Genomic DNA, 18,197 nt, shown 5'->3' with positions numbered 1-18,197 from the left:
GGAGGGTTAACCGTTTGTAATACAGTAGGTCAAGCACTGATTCTGAACCACTAGGAGCCTTTCAGTCACGTTTCAAACTGCCAGATACTGATTTCCTCTGTAAACACCAATGAAATCTTCTGTTATGGACACCATTTTTTGAATACTCCTAATGGGTACTTTTAAGTATACATGTCGACAAGAAATATACTTTGCTTTCTAAGACTATGTCAAGTATTTTGTTTTACATTTCAGTTTTTCTAGCATACACTCCCGGCTTCTGTCCCACCCAGTGACATTCTCTGTGACATTCTGTGACAGCTTTCTGTCACTCTTTACTGTTGTCCTCGCCACTCGTTACTCTTTGCCACAGCCTGGTCATCTGGGCTTTCCCAGATTCCCTGTCCTGGCTTGTTATGCTCTTGGGTGATTAATGTTAGCGCTTGCTCAAAAGTTAGGTCTTCAAGAAATGTAAATCATCAGCATTTCTGATCAGTAATTCTTTAAGCTTTGGGGTGAACTTCAGATCTTCACTGTAACAGTATTCTTTCAGAATGCTATTCATAAATAATATATTCAAGAAGACTCATTTCTCAAGGGGTTTTTGCCATGAAAACATTGTATTAAGAAACTGATAAAGACACGCATAACTCTAAAGAAATGCATAGCTCAGTAAAGGACTCTTCTACTGTATGGTCAGCTCTCACCACAGCAAATATTAGATTCTGCAAGAACACTCTCAAAACTATTTGGTATATGATATTAGTTTATGCACATAATGGTTAGATCAAGCAATTAAATTTTCGGTTCTTTGATACTGAATTAAAATTTGTGTGACACTTTAAGTTTAAAAATTTAAACTATAAATGACAAAGGTAGTTAAGTATTCATTGGCATTTATCATAGGATGTATATTTAAGAATCAAACTGTATGAATCTATAAGATATTATCAAGCAAACTGCCATCTATGATTCATAACCCATCTACATTTTTAACTCAAAGACAATAATGTGACATTTAGGAAATTTTAATTTTTCAAATGTACTCGGAAAAAATTTTCAGAATTATCTTCCAGGTAAAAAATAGTTGCATAATCCATTCGGTACAAATGAACTCCCTATTCGTGCTGTGAGGCAGCAGTCAACCACTGGGGTGGTGACACTGTCCATTCATAACCACTTCCTCCTTGCATGATGAATATGAGCAAGAAGAAGAGCTGAATTTCATTGTTTCATTGACTCGGTGTTTTCATTGAATATTAAATGCCTCATTTCACTTTTATAACCAAATAAAAATAGTTATTTTTATTCTGAACGGTAGTTGTATGTTCTCAGTAGCAGATATTAGCAACTTCCAACACAGTCTCTAGGGATAATTCACAGTTCTGAACTATGCTTTAGAAAAACATTGGTAGCAGCCTTTGCAGGATCTATTCCTATTCCACCATTGGTAATAGTTGCACTTGTTGTTGCAGGAACCTTAAATTCTTCTGCTGTGAACTTGAAGACTGCTGCGGGAGGTGTACTTGCAGAAGCACTGAGTATTTTGTATGGCAGCTGTGGGTCACACACCAGTGTGGTCTCAAAGAAATCCTTCGACATAGTGGATTGGGCCTGAACCGACATGCCACCTCCACTCGGCCAACTTGCCCACTTCCTTGACAAATGAAGGGAGTCCTCTGTCTCATTCTTTTGTAGCATGTTATTGGAATTTTTTAAAACTGTACTTTATTTCTCTGAAAAAGAAAACCATGCTAAAAGAAGGGAAATAAACATTTTCCCAAAGTGTCCTAAATGCTTCAAACCTGACTCATCATGCACATTCGCAGTTGTTCTGAAATAGAGATCACCACCTTCTTCCTGATTGGAATCCCAGGTCTGGAGCCTGTTCATGTACGGCTCTCCATTTCTATCTGCCTCATGTACCTGGTCGCCATCCTGGGAAACTGCACCATCCTCTTTGTGATTGAAACTGAGCCCTCACTCCACGCACCCATGTACTACTTCCTTTCCGTGCTGGCTGTTCCGGACCTGGGCCTGTCCCTCTCTTCCCTTCCTCCTATGCTGTCTTATCTTTGTGTTCAACACCACAGGAATCTCCCCAAATGCCTGCTTTGCTCAAGAGTTCTTTATCCATGGATTCACAAACATGGAGTCCTCAGTGCCCCTGGTCATGTCTTTTGACCGCTTTTTGGCCATACGCAACCCTTTGAGATATAACTCTATTCTCACTAGCGCCGGGGTAGCCAAAACAGGGCTGGTGTTTCTCATCAAAACATGCTCTTAATGCTCCCTTTTCCTTTCACTCTGAAAAGATTAACGTACTGCAGGAAAAGCCTACTTTCTCACTCCTATTGCCTCCATCAGGACGTCATGAGACTGGCCTGCTCTGACAACACAGTCAACTTTTTCTATGGCTTTTTTGTTGCCCTCTGCATGATGTCAGACGGTTTGTTCATTGCTGTATCCTACGTGTCCATCCTGACGACAGTGATGGGAATTGCGTCCCACAGGGAACGGCTCAAAGCCCTCAATACCTGTGTCTCCCACATCTGTGCTGTCCTCATCGTCTATGTGCCCATCATTGCTTTAGCATCCATGCACCGCTTTGGCAAGCACAAGTCTCCAATGGCCTTGATCCTCAGTGCTGACGTATTCTTGCTGGTGCCACCTCTGATGAACCCCATCATATACTGTGTGAAGACAAAGCAAATTCGACAAAGAGTTCTAGGGAAACTGGGTCTAAACTAAGGTTGTGGGGAAAAATATAAAGGAGGGTCCACCAGGCTGTAAGGGAAGAAAATAATACCTGTCTAAGCAAATACTATCAATTATTCATTACCTTTCTTAATCATCTTTGTATTCAGTGCAACCTATGGCCCAGGTACTAGGATTGGATCTAGAAACCTAGGACTGGCATGGGTACTGATAGGGACAATTATATAGTATTTGTACATTGTGAGTTAAATTACTGATAAGGACATTTTAGTTTACAGCACAAAAGTTAAATGCTGTGCTTATAAAAATCGATCCTGTCCCTTGAAAATGATGAATAACAGAGAAGTGGAAGGGTAAATTGTGTTATGACATTCCATTTGCTAATTTTCTCTCTCTCAGGTATATTGTAATTTTTTGAGGGATGTCAGTTAATTTTGTAGGGATTCTTCATTTCCCATCTAAATGAAAGAAGTCTCTTGTCAGTTAAGAGTGGGTTAGCAATCTCCTTCTTTTGCTTTTTCCTTACAAATCAAATAGGGATGACCAATATTTCTTTTACCTCAGAGCTTTTATACTCTTGAATTTTGATAATAAACTCTCCAACATTTTTTTAAAAAAATTTTTTCTTTAAAATATTCAAGGGATCTGAGAAGTAGTATCTACTATAAGGAGAAAGAGGATGTTGTGCTATTGGTAAGAAGTAGGAAAGACAATAACATGTGTATGAAAACTTTAAAGGAAATGCTAATCTTGATTCTGTGAGGTAAAATATTTGTCATAAATTAATAGTTTCATGGTTGTTGGAGTATTGAGTATTTTGCATTATAATAGAGTCAGTTACACTAAACACACTAGAAATAATTTTAAACCAGTAAAAATATCTATGTAGTATGTAATATAAAGTCTTATGTGTGCATACATGTATGGTTCCATATTTTTAAGAGTTTTTTGTTTTGTTTTGTTTTGTTTTTTGTAGCAGGAATCAAACTCAGGACCTGGCACTCGCCAGGCAGGCGCTTTTGCCAATGAGCTATATCCCCAACCTCACATTCCATATTTTTAAAAGATAAACAGCCAACTAATGGTGACTGGGTTCCTCAAATGATATTCTGTAAAACTCCTTTGTTTTTGGTTTGTCTTTTTTTGTTTTGTTTTGTTTTGTTTGGTACCAAGAATCAAACTCAGGGCCTCACGCTTGCCAGGCAGACACTTGTCCCACTGAGGTATATCTCCAGCCCCTTTGGTTTGTCTTTTATTTGTGACCATTTATTACTAGACAAAAGTATGAGAAGTAGTACTTAGAATAAGCTAATCATTAGCATTTTGACTGAGAGAAAACTATTAATAAATTTGAATGTTTTACTTCTTACATAAGTTGACCAATTACTATTATTTCTGTTCCAAAGAACAATTTTGAAAAAGTTTTCCCCTGTTGCCTAAATAGTCTTATATTTTATGTTCCCAGTTGAATTAAACTACATTCTTACTGTTCAAGAGCTTACCCTAAATAGATAATCACCTAATAAGAGAAGGAAGGAACGAATTTGATTGTTTCTTCTTGGTTCTTTCTCAATGAACCAAAAAGTTCGTTAACCAAATATTTGTTATAATACTAAGTTCATGTCTGTTCTTCCTTTCTTGTTTTTTATTGTTCCCTCAAATTTTGTATAAACTAAATTTATTGGCACAACTCTATTTTTTTTTTTTTTTTTTTTTTTTTTTTGGTTTTTCTCCGGCACTGGGAACCAAACTCACGACCTTGCGCTTGCCAGGCAGGCGCTTTTGCCGCTGAGCTAAATCCCCAGCCCCCTGGCACAACGCTAGTACTTCCACAGTATTTATGAAGTTACATGTCACGAGTAGACTGACACAGTTCCCAACTTACTTGAGGGAGACAAATGGATCAAAACATCAAAGAAACTAATTCTGACAGCTTAAAATATGATAACAAATTATAAGGGCAATGAACATCTGGAATAATAGAAAACTCTTCTGTCCAAATCAGTGAGGAGTAACTAGTAATTTAAAGTCAGTGAATCTGCCTTCAAAAAACAGCTCATTTTTTATAAAACCACTGAAGAAGTAAACATCAGCATAAAAGAAATAAGAAGGAATGCCTGTGCTTCTTTTAGTGATCACTCAAAGTTCAGAAATTCAAACCTGATTCAGGCAGGAATGCCTAAGTCATAAAATGACAATAAATGTTGTTTCTGGATCACAAGAGTAAATTCAATAAAAATTAGTCTTTCTAAAATCTCAGTTACCACCTAAATTTCATAACTTCTCATTAAGTTTACAATAATATTTTGGAATAACTTATTAAAATAATGATAAAATTGGGTATACTTGAGGTTAGAGAATATAAATAAATAGAAACCAAGATAAAGTGAATATAATCATAAAATTTATTAAACAGAAGTAAATTTGTCTAATTGGTTCAATAAATTAATGAGCAAAAGAAAAATAAAAGTTGCATTTCAATGCACCACCCAAAAGTGAAAACAACATATAATTAAGAACTATATCAGAATATTAAACAAAACAAATCCTTTAGTCAAATAACACTGCTTGGAAAAATGAGAACATATTTTAAAATGTATGTTTGATATTTTGTCACACAAATAAATAAATTGAAATAATTGAATACAAAGATAGCTCTAAATTGTACTTAAATTCAATTAATAAGTAGTCTTTGGATAGGAGCAACTTTTTAAGGAAATAACAGTAGAAAAGTATGTTAAAATGCAATTAATTATATAATCTTTACATAGTTGTAACTATGTAACTATGTAACAAGTTGTAACTTGTAAACTAATAGGTATAAGATATACTCAGTGTGTACAAGCTCTCTAGCATTAAGCTGTTTACTTCTCTTACCAACATTAGTTTCACAAAAGCACAGAAAAATAGGTTTTATTATTTACTCTCTCTCTGTACACTAAGAAAGTAAAGTTTTCCAAAACATTAAACAACTTTCCAAAGATGTAGAGCTCTAAAGTTTTCATAGATTAAATCTAAATCCAGGCCATATGATGGTCAATCCTACAATTCAGGCATATTAGTTACAAAATTATTTATCTTCCTCCCAAATCTAATAATTTACATTTCTAGGAATCTAAGGACCCAATCAGTGGTGTTATCAAATATATATTTATATGAATATGTGTCAAGAGTTACTGAAATGTTAAACAGTGATATAAACTATGATAAAAGTATTATTCAATATATTTCATCCATACAACCAAACATTAACAATTAAGTGGTATTTACTAGGTAATATATCAGGTGTTAAGGATTAAGAGGAATATAAAACATCAGATATCAAGCATCTTACACAGGTTTGGAGAACAAATAAATTATTATATTCACTGAGGAAAGTATGATAAGTTCAAGCACACATAAAGAGAAGGATAAATTATGTATTTTGAAAGAGAATTAAGTTTTCTTGAGGAAGTAAAGTATATTTCCTGTTTAATAATTTTTATATTTATTCACATATTCACAAATTTTAATTATATATACTAAATGTGACATAATTAGAAAAACATGTTATGAACACAATATAAAATATGATTTCATGAAACTATTAATAATCACAAAAACAAGGAAAATATGCATGCAATTATACATGTATATCTTACATGCAATTACATGTATACATGTAATTATACAAGGAAAATATGCATGTAATAATCTTAATTGAAATATATATGTATGTGTGTCCATATATTCACATAGTAAAAAATAATCAAGTACCACAAAGGTTTTTTAATAGAGTCAGACATAATCTTTCATTAGGGATATTATGAATAATATTTATCTATTTAATAATTTTCTATATTTATTCATATGTTTGAAAGTTTGAATTACATATAATAAATGTGACATAATTAGAAAAACTCAAGTTAAATATATGACTAGAAATTACAAGAAAACACAAATGCACATCTTATTTACAATTTCCACCACAGAGACAAAGTACATCTATAAAAACACTCAGTACGGAGTAGGCAGTTCTATGTTGAGCTTTTTGAAAACCACATTTGGGGTAGTAGAGTATCACATGTAAGGCAGACTGCTTTACATAAGGATCATCATAAAAGCAGGAGAATTGCTGCACAGTCCCACAAGCGATCATCTAAAACTCTTGAAATTCAGTATTTTTTATACTTTAAGAAGGCCATTTAGCCTTTGAAACATCACTTTATATTCAAACACAATGGTAATTCTAAGGTATAATGTATGAATAGTGACCACAAATATATTGACATCAGTTCATTAGGGTTATTTGGCCAATTAATATTGACACTAAGAAAAATTTTAGAGGAATTTTTCTAAGTGCTCTTAAATTTCTGAACTATTAATAGGGAACTGTAGATCTATAAAAGAATACTGTTAAGGTCCTCAAATAAAGTAGCACAGTGCCAGAGATATCTGTAAGAACTGATGAACAGCTATGTTCAGATGCTTAGATGAGGCTATGATCTGAGACACCCTCTCCATCAGGGTCAGCGTCTGTGCCAGTGTGATTCTGTCTAAGGAAAAGTGTCTCATTCCCACCTCACATTTCATTTCCACAAAACACTGAATTGTGGTGCAATGAATTACAAAGACTTCCCACAAAGTGCACAAAACCAGGAAAGATTTTGGCTGTAGTGCTTGACCTGGAGACTGGAAAACTGAAATTTACTTCCAATTGCACTGCTTCCTATGTTAATCACTGCTCTGGTTTTTTCTAATTTTAGAATAGTGACTTCTTCCATGCAATTTGGAATGTTTGTATAACACCAATGACATATCTAAATGAAAAATCATACAAATTATTTAATTATGAATAATATGTGACTATTGTTGGTAATTATTTGATAAATGGCATGGTGGTTTTAGCAAATCACAGTCACAAATCCATCAGTATTTCACCAGAGCAATGCAGATTAACAGAAAACTGAGGCAAACAAAGCAGAGTTTGAGCCTGGCAGTATTTCTGTCTACCAAAGAGTAAGAGACTGATGGGAGGAAGGCTCAAATCAGAATACCTGCTAGGTGCGCTGTGCTCAGATATCAATTATCCTGAGTGTAAATACCATTCCATAAATATATGTGGAAGCAAAGTGCAGAATTATTTCTAACACTCTATCAATTCAGTATCTGTAGCTACTTCTTCACAAAGTAAATACTCTTAATAAAGACAGTGGCAACATTCTGAACACCATCCAAGTTATCCTGAAACTCTACATTGACAAGTACAGTGGGGTGGAAGCAGCTAACAGGGGAGGGGAAGCAAGCAGGTGCATTTAGACAAAGGACACAGTTCTGAGGCCAAGTCAGCCCTGAAAAGTAGCTATGGAGTAAGAATCAGAAATATATTAGAATATTTAGGTAATGGGAAAAAAATCAAAAGGTAAGATGAAACTTTATATTGGACCTGTTGGAGGTACACAAAATAGCAATTAGAACTGTAAAAGTATCACTGTTGCTACAAAAAATGATCAAGATAGAATTACAGCCAGTACACCCCTGTAGAAATGACTCTAAGAACCAAAAGTGGAGCACAAGATTTTGAGTTTCCAATTACAAATTTCTGCCTATGTGCCTTTCCACATGCATGTAACTTCCTGTTCACCAACTCAAGGAAAAATCTTCATTGTCCCCTGAGAAAAACAAAAATTTAATCTCAGGGGAAAGACAGATCTTTGAATGTAAAAATAAAATTATTATAACTTCTCTCTTGTCAAAGGATTATAGCTTTAAAGTAGATATATTGTTCCACTGAAGAAAAATGACTTTGCTATAATCCTTGTTTGTGTTAAAATTTTGAGAGACATATAAACAATTGGTTTGGTTTTGAACTGTGGATTTTTTTCGTCTCTTTCATAAACTGAAAGAAAAGAACCTCTCTTCTTCTCACTGTTGTGATCCAGTTGGATCAGCCTCAGTCCCTGCAATGTCTGTGGACGACACTGCCCCAAATCCCTTCCCTAATTAATCATAATTGATGTGCTAGAACTTATCCCTCTTCGATTCCACCTTACCCCAAGTCCTCTCATTCTGATGCCCCTCAACCTTTTGAACTGGAACAGCTGGGTCACTGCCTGGTGGATCACTTTGGTCTTCAAGCTGTAAATGATGGGGTTCAGTACAGGTGGTAAGAGCAGATAAATATTGGCCAAAGTACTACAAATCACCCTTGGAGTAGAACTGAAAAGACGGTGGGCTAAAGACAGGCTGATCATTGGCACATAGAAAACTGTAACAGCACAGATGTGACAGACGCAAGTGCTGAGGGCTTTTTGTTGCTTCTTTGGGGTCACGATGCTCAGAACAGTTCGGAGAATCAAGATATAGGAGAAAAGAATGAACAGTAAGTCAGTGCCATTCAGGTAGAGCTGAAGAAACATCCCTGTAAAATTGCTGACCCAAGATTTGGAATATGTGAATTTGATCACATCCGGGTGGTAGCAAAATGGGTGGGAAAGCTCTTGACCTCCGTGGAAAGACTCTTTGATCAAGGCTATGACAGAGGGGAAAGAAAAAATTACTTGCCGCGTGCACACGGTTAGTGCGATCACCAGGCTCATCGTATCTGTGAGGACAACAGCGTACCTCAGTGGGTTACAGATAGCCATGAAGCGGTCAAAGGCCATGGCTACCAACACTGACGACTCCAGGAAGGAGAAGGTGTGCAGCAAGAACATTTGGATGAGACAAGCTTTAATGCTGATTTCCCGGGCATGAAACCAGAGAACCCCAAGCACAGTGGGAAGGGTTGTGATGGTCAGACACAGGTCAACAGCTGAGAGCATGGAGAGGAAATAGTACATGGGTTTGTGCAGACTCCGCTTGGTAATAATGATGATCAGGATCATGCTGTTTCCCAAGAGGGCAATGGTGTAGAGGCAGCAGACAGGAATGGAGATCCAGATATGAACAAGTTCCAGTCCGGGGAAAGCAGTGAGGAGGAAGTTGGAGGAGGAGGAGGTAGTGTTGTTGAACCTTAACATGGTCAGTGGAAGACACACCCTGAAAAGAAACATGGTAATGATAGTATTTGTCATTTGATCCCTTGTGTAAATCCCAAGCCTTTAATAAATCCTTCCCAAATCACACAATTGTGTCCCCTTATTCAAAGCTTTTGATCTAATGCATGTATTTAGAGCTATCACATATTCCTCCAATGTCTTGGATTTTTCTTGTTAGATTGTGGCCCATTTTGCTGTCTCTGGTTTATAAGCACTGCCAGACTATAAGTATCAACTCCTCAGGCACATTCAAACATTATTTTTCAGACCAGTTTTGACTTCAAAGAAGAAATGCTTTTAAAATTTTGTCACACATATGCATACATTCCAGCAAAACAACTTTCACATTTACAGCTTGACGGGCCTTTAGCTTAAGTCTCCAAGCTATACCAGTTTCTCCAGAAATAATGGAGAAGCACATAAGAACCACTCTGGACATGTATGTGATCCAATTCCATGTGTCCTGATTAGAAGCTGGGAAGGATATTGTCTCCAGAGGACTCTCGTGCCTGAATCGAGAACTATCTTATCTTTTTAATGTCAGGCATTCTTTATTTTGCTTCCTGTACAGGGATAATTTCAGTAATTATGTCCTTCATTTTTTTCCTCACTCCACATATTTGAGAGACTGGGATTCACTGTGTCTTTTACATCCTCTGGATGGTTTCTCAAGCCTTCTGAAGTAATTAAGTCCAACTATTTTCTCTATTTTATACTTTGCAGTTTCATTCTCACTCCTCATCCTGGATATCTACCTTGTGCATTTGGACCCATTTACTGGGAGCAAACTGTCCTAAAGAGTCTTGTCCAAATTTCCAAGCATTGCTGTGGAATAAATGGCTTCCAACATCTTGATTTAGTACAAGTGAGTAAGCTTAGACAGAAATGCCCTACCCCATATTGGTTTCTCCTTTTGTTCTGGTATTTTGTTAAAGTCATGTTGAGAATTTAATGATTCACTGTCAAGAACATGCCTTGCTTTACCACTAGGCTATGATGAGGCCATGGATGTTTGCATATATGTTATTATGAGGACACAGGAACAAATTCTTCACTCCCCCTTGCTGATCTTTCTTCTCTTGATGATCGAGCCAGTTGTGTCAATTTACAGAATTATTCCAACTTAACGAGTTTCCTTCTGTTACGGCCTGGCTATGTCCATGCATGAATTTACTTGAGATCACTTTCTAGCATGGCAAAAGGCATGGAAAACACTCCACAGTATGTGATAAATGAAATTGAAGTAGGGAATAATAAAAAAGAGAACATGTCAGAAATAGGCTGGTGGATGTGGCCCCACAAATTGGAATGCTGGGTAGTTCATGAGTCTCTTACTCTGTGATAATTCTCCAGGAATTTCTGTGCAATACAAAATTTACTGTGCAATACAAATATTAATTTATGCATGTTTTTATAACATTTTGTATTCTTACTCGACCGTATTTCTATATCCCACTAAAAAGCCCAATGGGGGGAACAATGTTGATCATCCTTTTCTCCAAAGACACACAATTGGCACTTTTTGCAGATTGTTATATGTTTACATGAGAAAGCATGGATAACTAGATAAAGAATAGACAAGAGAAATATAAATTGAGCCTGGAAGTTTTGATAAAATTATGAACCATGGGGAAATAACTTCCTTAGACATTATAGGCTAAGATATATTGTGAGTGGGAGAAGAAAGAGTATACAATAAGAGAAAAGAGAAATAATATTCTTTGTGTATATCATACATTTTGCTAATTTCCTTATACATACTTTTATTTAACCCTAGGAAAAGTTTAAAAGGGATATTTTCTCTCATCTCACAGAAAACAATGGAACAAGGTCATTTATATCCAAGGCAAATAGACAAAGATTCAAAATTCAAAACCAGATTTACTAAATTCAAATTTCATTATATTTTACTAAACTTCAGATCCTCAGAGAGGCCAGCCACACAAGATATACATCCCTGTATAGTGTGAAATTCTTCTTTTAAATAAAAATATATTCTATTATATCTCTACCTGATTCAAAGAGATAGAGATGAGCATAAGTAAAAGAAAGAATGTGTCTTCATGGCTCTGTAAAGAACATTGGTGGAATCCAAATTTACTTGAACACATGTGTGAGTGTTTACAGATGTTTGCATTACATGTGTTCCTGTGTGCTGCTGTATAGAAAGGGGGGTCTGGAGTGGAAAAGTCATTCACAAGTGAAATACAGATAAAGCAGGTACTGATGACCTTCTGTTCTTTGAAACAATGTCTCACAAAGGACAAAAATATCATGGAATGATGTGAGTAGAAGAGAAAACAGTGGCTCTTTTTGCTGCTGAGGAATGTGTGTCTCATGGGATGGACAGATGTACACAGAAGGAAGAGACAAGGGTTTTCTCCAATTGTAGTGCAATCTGCAGAGCCTAGTTTCAGGTCTTTCTATACATTGCCCACTAGCCAGAAAAAGAAAAATGAACTAGGGCTTTCTGACTCTAGGTACAAATCTCCATTTTACTGGTCCGGAGGAAGGTAACCTCTGCCCAAACATATCCAGAAGGCTAGTCACACATAATGACTTGAATGAGACCCATACAGTGCTATACCTTAGTGATTCAAATGTCAACATCCCCACTTTCTGGCATCGATAATGATACAGTGCCATCCTCATCATTTGCCAACCTCTATCATCTGTTCGCGTGTCAACTCTGAATTCTATTTCTCCATAATCCAGAACCTGCTCTGACAAATCGAGGATGCATTAAACTGAAATTTTCCACTTCTAGATCTTCATATAACTTAGTGCTTGGACATTTAATTAGATTTCCAGTAGGAGGGCAGAGCTGATACTAGTATTCAGATATACAACTGCACTCTCCTTTTTCTGCTTGGAATATAAGACACTTGGAAGTTTGGTTGTGTTTCACATCTCATTGCTACCTATTAAAGTAAGATCTAGAAACACAGGAAGCTTCAGCTAATGATACTAATTGCTTGTTGCCCAATTATGGTCATAGGCAGAGAATTCTAACTCATATCTCCTTTTCTATTTCCCTTTTAGTTTCCCACCTGTCCTCCATTTTCCTCTTCCAATTTCCTCCAGGATTGCTTACACCCATCCACTTTTAAACAACCTTACTCAAAACTTCCATCCATTATTCCTTTGAGACCCTCTATCTTTATACCATTCCTCAGCCGTTAGTTCTTTCCTTCCAGTTCGTACCTATACATATAGTCTCCTTACCTGGTCAGATCAGCAGAAAATACCACCAACTTCTCTTCAGCCCCATAACAGGGTAGTAACTAAACAAGCGCCCAAGTGGGGGCTTTATAGGCAGCCTAGTAGAGCCACCAGGCAGTAGGGAGGATTCTTGATTATTAAGTATGCTTATTAGAGCAAGAGTGATGGTACCCATATGAATATGTTTCTCTACAATATCTCAGAATCAGCTTCAAATCCTGCTTCCAGGCCCAAGCAAAACATATCTATCAGGGCCTAGAAGCAGAGCCTTAGCCTTGGGGGCTGACAGTAATAGGTGTCTGTAAAAACAAACTGTCTGTGTCAGATAGCTACATCCATTCCTCTCTACCCAGCCTTAGGCTACAGATTCTCAGCCAGAGAGGCTACCTGAGTGTCATAGATAGATTAAGTCAGAGCCAGAAAGAGCAGTTCTTTTCCCTGATTCCAATATATATTAATTTTAACAGGTCTCATTATCTGCTGGCCATTCTAATGTCCCTCCTCTTACATAGAAATCCCTTCTAAGAAATCATTCTATTTGAGTCGCATCTTCAGCCCACCTACCTTGTAAGCCTAAGTAACCTAGCATTCAGGAAAAATATAATATCTATCAGAAGCTACACTATACCTTTTAAGTACAAGGTTGTTTTTATTCATTATGATTAGCCTTATGAACCACAGGCTAGTGTCCTTGATAAATATAATGTAAAAGTCCTCAATAAAGTACTAGCCAACTGACTCCAACAGCACTTAAGCAGATGATTCACTATGGTCAAGGAAAATTCATTGCAGAGATGCAAGGATATTCAACACATGCAAGTCAGTGTGATACAATACATCAACAGAACAGTGAAAACCATTGTAATCTTTGTTTGTACAGGGAGAAATTCAAATGCATCTCCAAATTGCATGTTCCATTATTTTAAAAATATTTCAATATGTATGCTAATTGGTTTCATTTATACTGATATTCTGTCCAAGTTGAAAAGAAAGCTTGTGTTAGCGTTTGTTTGTTTGTAAGAATATTTTTGCATTTATGCTTTGTACTGAGTAATTACTTTGGATTTTTTAATTTTATTAAGTTTATTGGTACAGTTTAGATACACACAATGATCACATCCATCATAGGGAATTTGTACCTGTACATGATATATTCCATTTCTTCTTTTCTCCAATCCTTTCCCATCCCTTCAGCCACTCTTCTCCTTATTTGCAAAGCTTTGTTTCCATTTTATCCTTCTATTATCATACTTTCCTTTCCTTTCCCCCTCATCTCTCCCTTGTCCCCCTGTATTTTTAACAATTTCTTCCTATTTCACTATACCTATTATACACTGTAGTTCTTATTAACCTTTTCAGTTTCTTGTATCAAAGAAAATGAGATATTTACACGTGTGTGTCCTATTTATTTAGCTTAAAAGTATGGTCTCCCGGTGCATCCGTTTACCTAGGAATGTCTCAAATTATCTTTCTATATGGCTGAGCAGTACTTCGTTGTATTTTTAAAAAACACATCTTTCCTTAGTTGGTGGGCACTTGTGTTGTTTTCATGATATAACTATTACAAAGTGTGCTACTATAAACACGGGTGAGCATAAATCACTGTGGTATGATGTTTTTAATTCTTCCAGGAGATACCCAGCAGGGAATTGCTGGGTCAAATGGGACCTCTTATCCTACTGTTTGAGGAATTTCCACACTGGCATCCACAGTAGTTGCACCAGTCTGCACTCTCATCAACAGTGGAGAAGCAGTCCTTTGTCCCCACAGCCCCATCAGCACTTGTTATTAGTTGATGTTTTGGTAATTGTCATTCTTCCTGGAGTGAGATGAACTCTCAGCATGTTTTAATTTGCATTAGCACACTTCACAGATCTAGGGAAAATATTCCTAAAATTTATTTAGAATCAGAAGAGACCTAGAATAGCAAAAACAATCCTAAACAACAAAGGCAAAGCTGGGGGCATCATAATCCCCGAATTAAAATTACACTACAAAGCCACTATGATAAAAAACAACATGGTACTGACAAAAAAAAAAAAAAAAAAACAGACCTAAGGATCAATGGAACAGGTCAGAAGATGTAGATACAATTCCAGACATACTCAGCCACCTGATCCTTGGCAAAGGGGCCAAGCATGTTCAAGGAAGAGAAATAGTCTCTTTAATAAATGGTGTTGGAAAACTGGCTTTCCAAACTCCAAAAAGTAAGACTAAGCCCAGGTCTCTCACCATACACTAAACTAAAGTCAAAATAGATCAAAGATCTAAATATTAAAGTAGAAACAGTAAATCTGCTGGAAAAGAGAATAGGTAAAACACTTGAAGAAGTAAATATAGGAAAAAATTTCATAAACAAAACCCCAGTCATGCAGTAAACACTACATAGAATTAACAGCTGGAATCTCATCCTATTGAAAAGCTTTTGCACAGCAAAAGAAACCATCAATAGAGGGAAAAGACTATTTTCACTGTAGTGAAAAGAAAAATTTTGGCCAATTAGCCCTCAGACAAAAGACTAATATCTAGAACATATTAAGAACTGAAAAAATTAGACCCCCCAAAATATAAAGACCCAATTCAAAAGTAAGTTATTACTTTGAAGATAAATACACAGTGTAATAGCTATTGTTATTGTCCTATTAGTTTTTATGATAATTTGTCTTATTCTTTTATAAAATAAAAAGAAAATGCTCCTTCAAATCCAAAAATGTATACAATCATCTCAATAGAAATAGAAAATGTTTCAGTAGATATAGAAAAATTATTTGATAAAATTCATTATACCTCCTTATTTCTGAACATATTAAGTATAAAATATATATTAAGTATATACCTCAGGATACTAATAACCTATTTATAGTAAACCAAAACTAACATTGTACTAAATGAAGAAAAGCTGAAAGTTTTCTCATTGTGACCTACAACAAGACAAAAATGACTAGTTTCACCACTTTTCTTCTACAAAAAATTGGAAATGCCATCCAGAAAAATCAAGCAAGAGAAATAAATAAAGGAAGTTGGAAAAGAGAAAATTAAATTATCACTGTAAATGATAAGATCTTATATATAGAAAATTCCAAAGACCTTACCAAAACTTGTTAGAAAAAATAAATTAATTTAGCAAAATTGCAGCATACATAATCAAAAAACATAAAGAGATTCCCCTGGCCGGGGTATTTTATCTAGTCCTATAAAATAGCCATTTCATTCTATTGCTCCTAGGAAAGACAGCTGATTCTTCCCATTAGATCATCAGCATGCATTTTCAGTCTTTCTGATATGTGCCTGTTTTAGTTTATTTTGTGCTTCATTGATTTTTGTGAAATGAAATGCTTCTTAAGTTTGCCAAATAATTGTAAAACAGAGTAGAAATGAGAGAAAATTTAAAGAAGCAGTAAAAAGAAAAGGGAGAAGAAAGCAAGAAATGTGGAAGCAAGGAAAGGAAAAAAATGTTAAAAGAACATAAATTCAAAAGGTGGAATTAAGAAATCAATTGATTTCACATTTTATTAACAAAGTACTGAGCTTAGGTAATGACTAAAGCTCTCTGTGAGTTGACTATTTTGTTAATATCAAAACAGAAGAGAAGGGAAGAAAGTACATACTTGCTGAGGAAAAGTATAGCTAAATCAGTGGGAGGTCAGGGCTCCTTAAGGTAAGACAAGTCAGAATTGCAAGTCCTGGCCAAGACACTAAATTTATGATATGAATACTCACATTTTATTATTTATCTTTATTGCCCAACACCTAGAAAATGTGAACATTAGGTCATTAGACCCCAAATTCTGCCTATCCAAGTTTTCTCTGGCCCGGTCTGTACTTCTGTGTTTATGAAAATTAGAAGTATTCTATGCCTGCTTCTTAAAATCTCACAAGCTATGAAGTAAAATCATAGGTTCTAGATTGAGGAAGCAAATGGGAAAATAAAATAAAATTGTAAAATCCATTTTGCCTGTAGAAGCAAGCAAAGAAACAAAAAACTTTCATTTGCTGTAAGTGGGGAACTTCCAAGTTTCCAGGTATTTTTGAATATTTGGGAAAATAGAATAAGTTTAGGACTGGAACTCAAAGAAGACATCTATTCTTTTTACTCCAAGAAGTATGAAGGTCAAGGAGGACCTGAGGAATTGGGAATAAAAGATCCTTCTCTGGTAGAGATTAATTATAACCTTCACTGAACAGTAGACCTTTGGATTCCCTTTTCAAAGGAGAAAGTGCACAAACTCCAGTAGTCCTTGGTTTTAGATTAAAGGAATTTTAAAGAACTAATGTCTAACCAGTGTAGAAATATGCACACCATAGTCCATAGGTGAAACTCACCCTCTGCCTACATTGATCCCAGACAGTGGGAATTCCTTATCTTTAATTGCAATATATGCATTACAGAAGATCAGATATCCATCCACCTCTCAGGAAAGGGTCATCTACACACTGTTAGTTTAAAGAAGCCTTCACATTTTTCCCTTAGAGCAGATGTGAGAAACAAGATAAGACACAGGATACTTGAGTTGAGGCATGAAAGACAAGGGCAACACAAGGGGTGCAAAAATGAAGAGCTCAGTAATACATAAAACTTTCTCTTTATGGCCAACTTTATTCTTTTATTTTGCTCTAAAACTTATCTGGCTGCTGAGAAGAGCCCTAGCTAGAAAAGAGTCCTTAAGCAGCCTGAGTTTCACATGGTAGAAGAACTGCGGCTACTCCATGAAGAACTTTATGTTCTAGGCTGCTCCAGCCCTGTCACCTATACTGCACTAGGGACAGTTTTACAACCAAATAAGCATGGGTTATTCCCTGGGGTTTCCCAGATTGAGTAAATGTCTCCAAGTCTGTCTAACCAGCCCCAGTTCCTTATGTCTAGAAAATGAGATAGTATGGAGGACGCTATTAGGAAACCTTACCTGTGCACACTCAGGGTTGAGCAACGCAGAAGTCCCAGAGGCTCCTTACTACCCAGCCGCGATCTCTAGGGGCCGTCTTAGACATTCCACTGTTGCTGTGCTCTGAACAAATGACAGTTGCCTTCATCTTTTAAAATGATTTCAAGGCAAAGTGAGTCATGTCTTTCCCCTTGAAAAGTGATTCCAAATTTGAAATGACTTCCTGAAGTTTTTTTTTCCTCATGTTTCACCTATAATTTTCAGTCTTTAATATCAGTCTAGCACATCTAGTCACAAGTCTTACCCTGTGCAAAGAGAAAGCAAGAAGCACTTGGGGAAGTCATTAATCAATCAAGGGACATTCTGTACATCCAGT

At 36.1% G+C, this 18,197-nt stretch overlaps 1 protein-coding gene and 2 pseudogenes across 1 annotated transcript; 1 reads left to right on the top strand and 2 right to left on the bottom strand.

Annotated features, from left to right (window-relative positions):
• Window positions 1-1,356: 1,356 nt before the first annotated feature.
• LOC102019999 lies at window positions 1,357-1,581 on the bottom strand (annotated as a pseudogene).
• Window positions 1,582-1,794: 213 nt separating this feature from the next.
• On the top strand, window positions 1,795-2,730 carry LOC102019686 (annotated as a pseudogene).
• Window positions 2,731-7,301: 4,571 nt separating this feature from the next.
• Window positions 7,302-11,454, bottom strand: LOC102025112 (olfactory receptor 51T1). The gene is made up of 3 exons (XM_005380474.2): window positions 11,411-11,454; window positions 8,730-9,717; window positions 7,302-7,496 (listed from the first exon to the last, which is right to left on the bottom strand). Exons 1-3 carry the CDS (start codon window positions 11,452-11,454, stop codon window positions 7,302-7,304), a joined length of 1,227 nt encoding a protein of 408 aa, XP_005380531.2.
• Window positions 11,455-18,197: the final 6,743 nt, after the last annotated feature.

This window comes from Chinchilla lanigera, unplaced genomic scaffold, assembly GCF_000276665.1.
Source record: "Chinchilla lanigera isolate Chin_1 unplaced genomic scaffold, ChiLan1.0 scaffold00013, whole genome shotgun sequence".
In the NCBI taxonomy this organism is placed as follows: Eukaryota; Metazoa; Chordata; class Mammalia; order Rodentia; family Chinchillidae; genus Chinchilla; species Chinchilla lanigera.
Note: the sequence above shows the minus strand (reverse complement) of the source record. Positions and strands in the feature narration are given on the sequence as shown.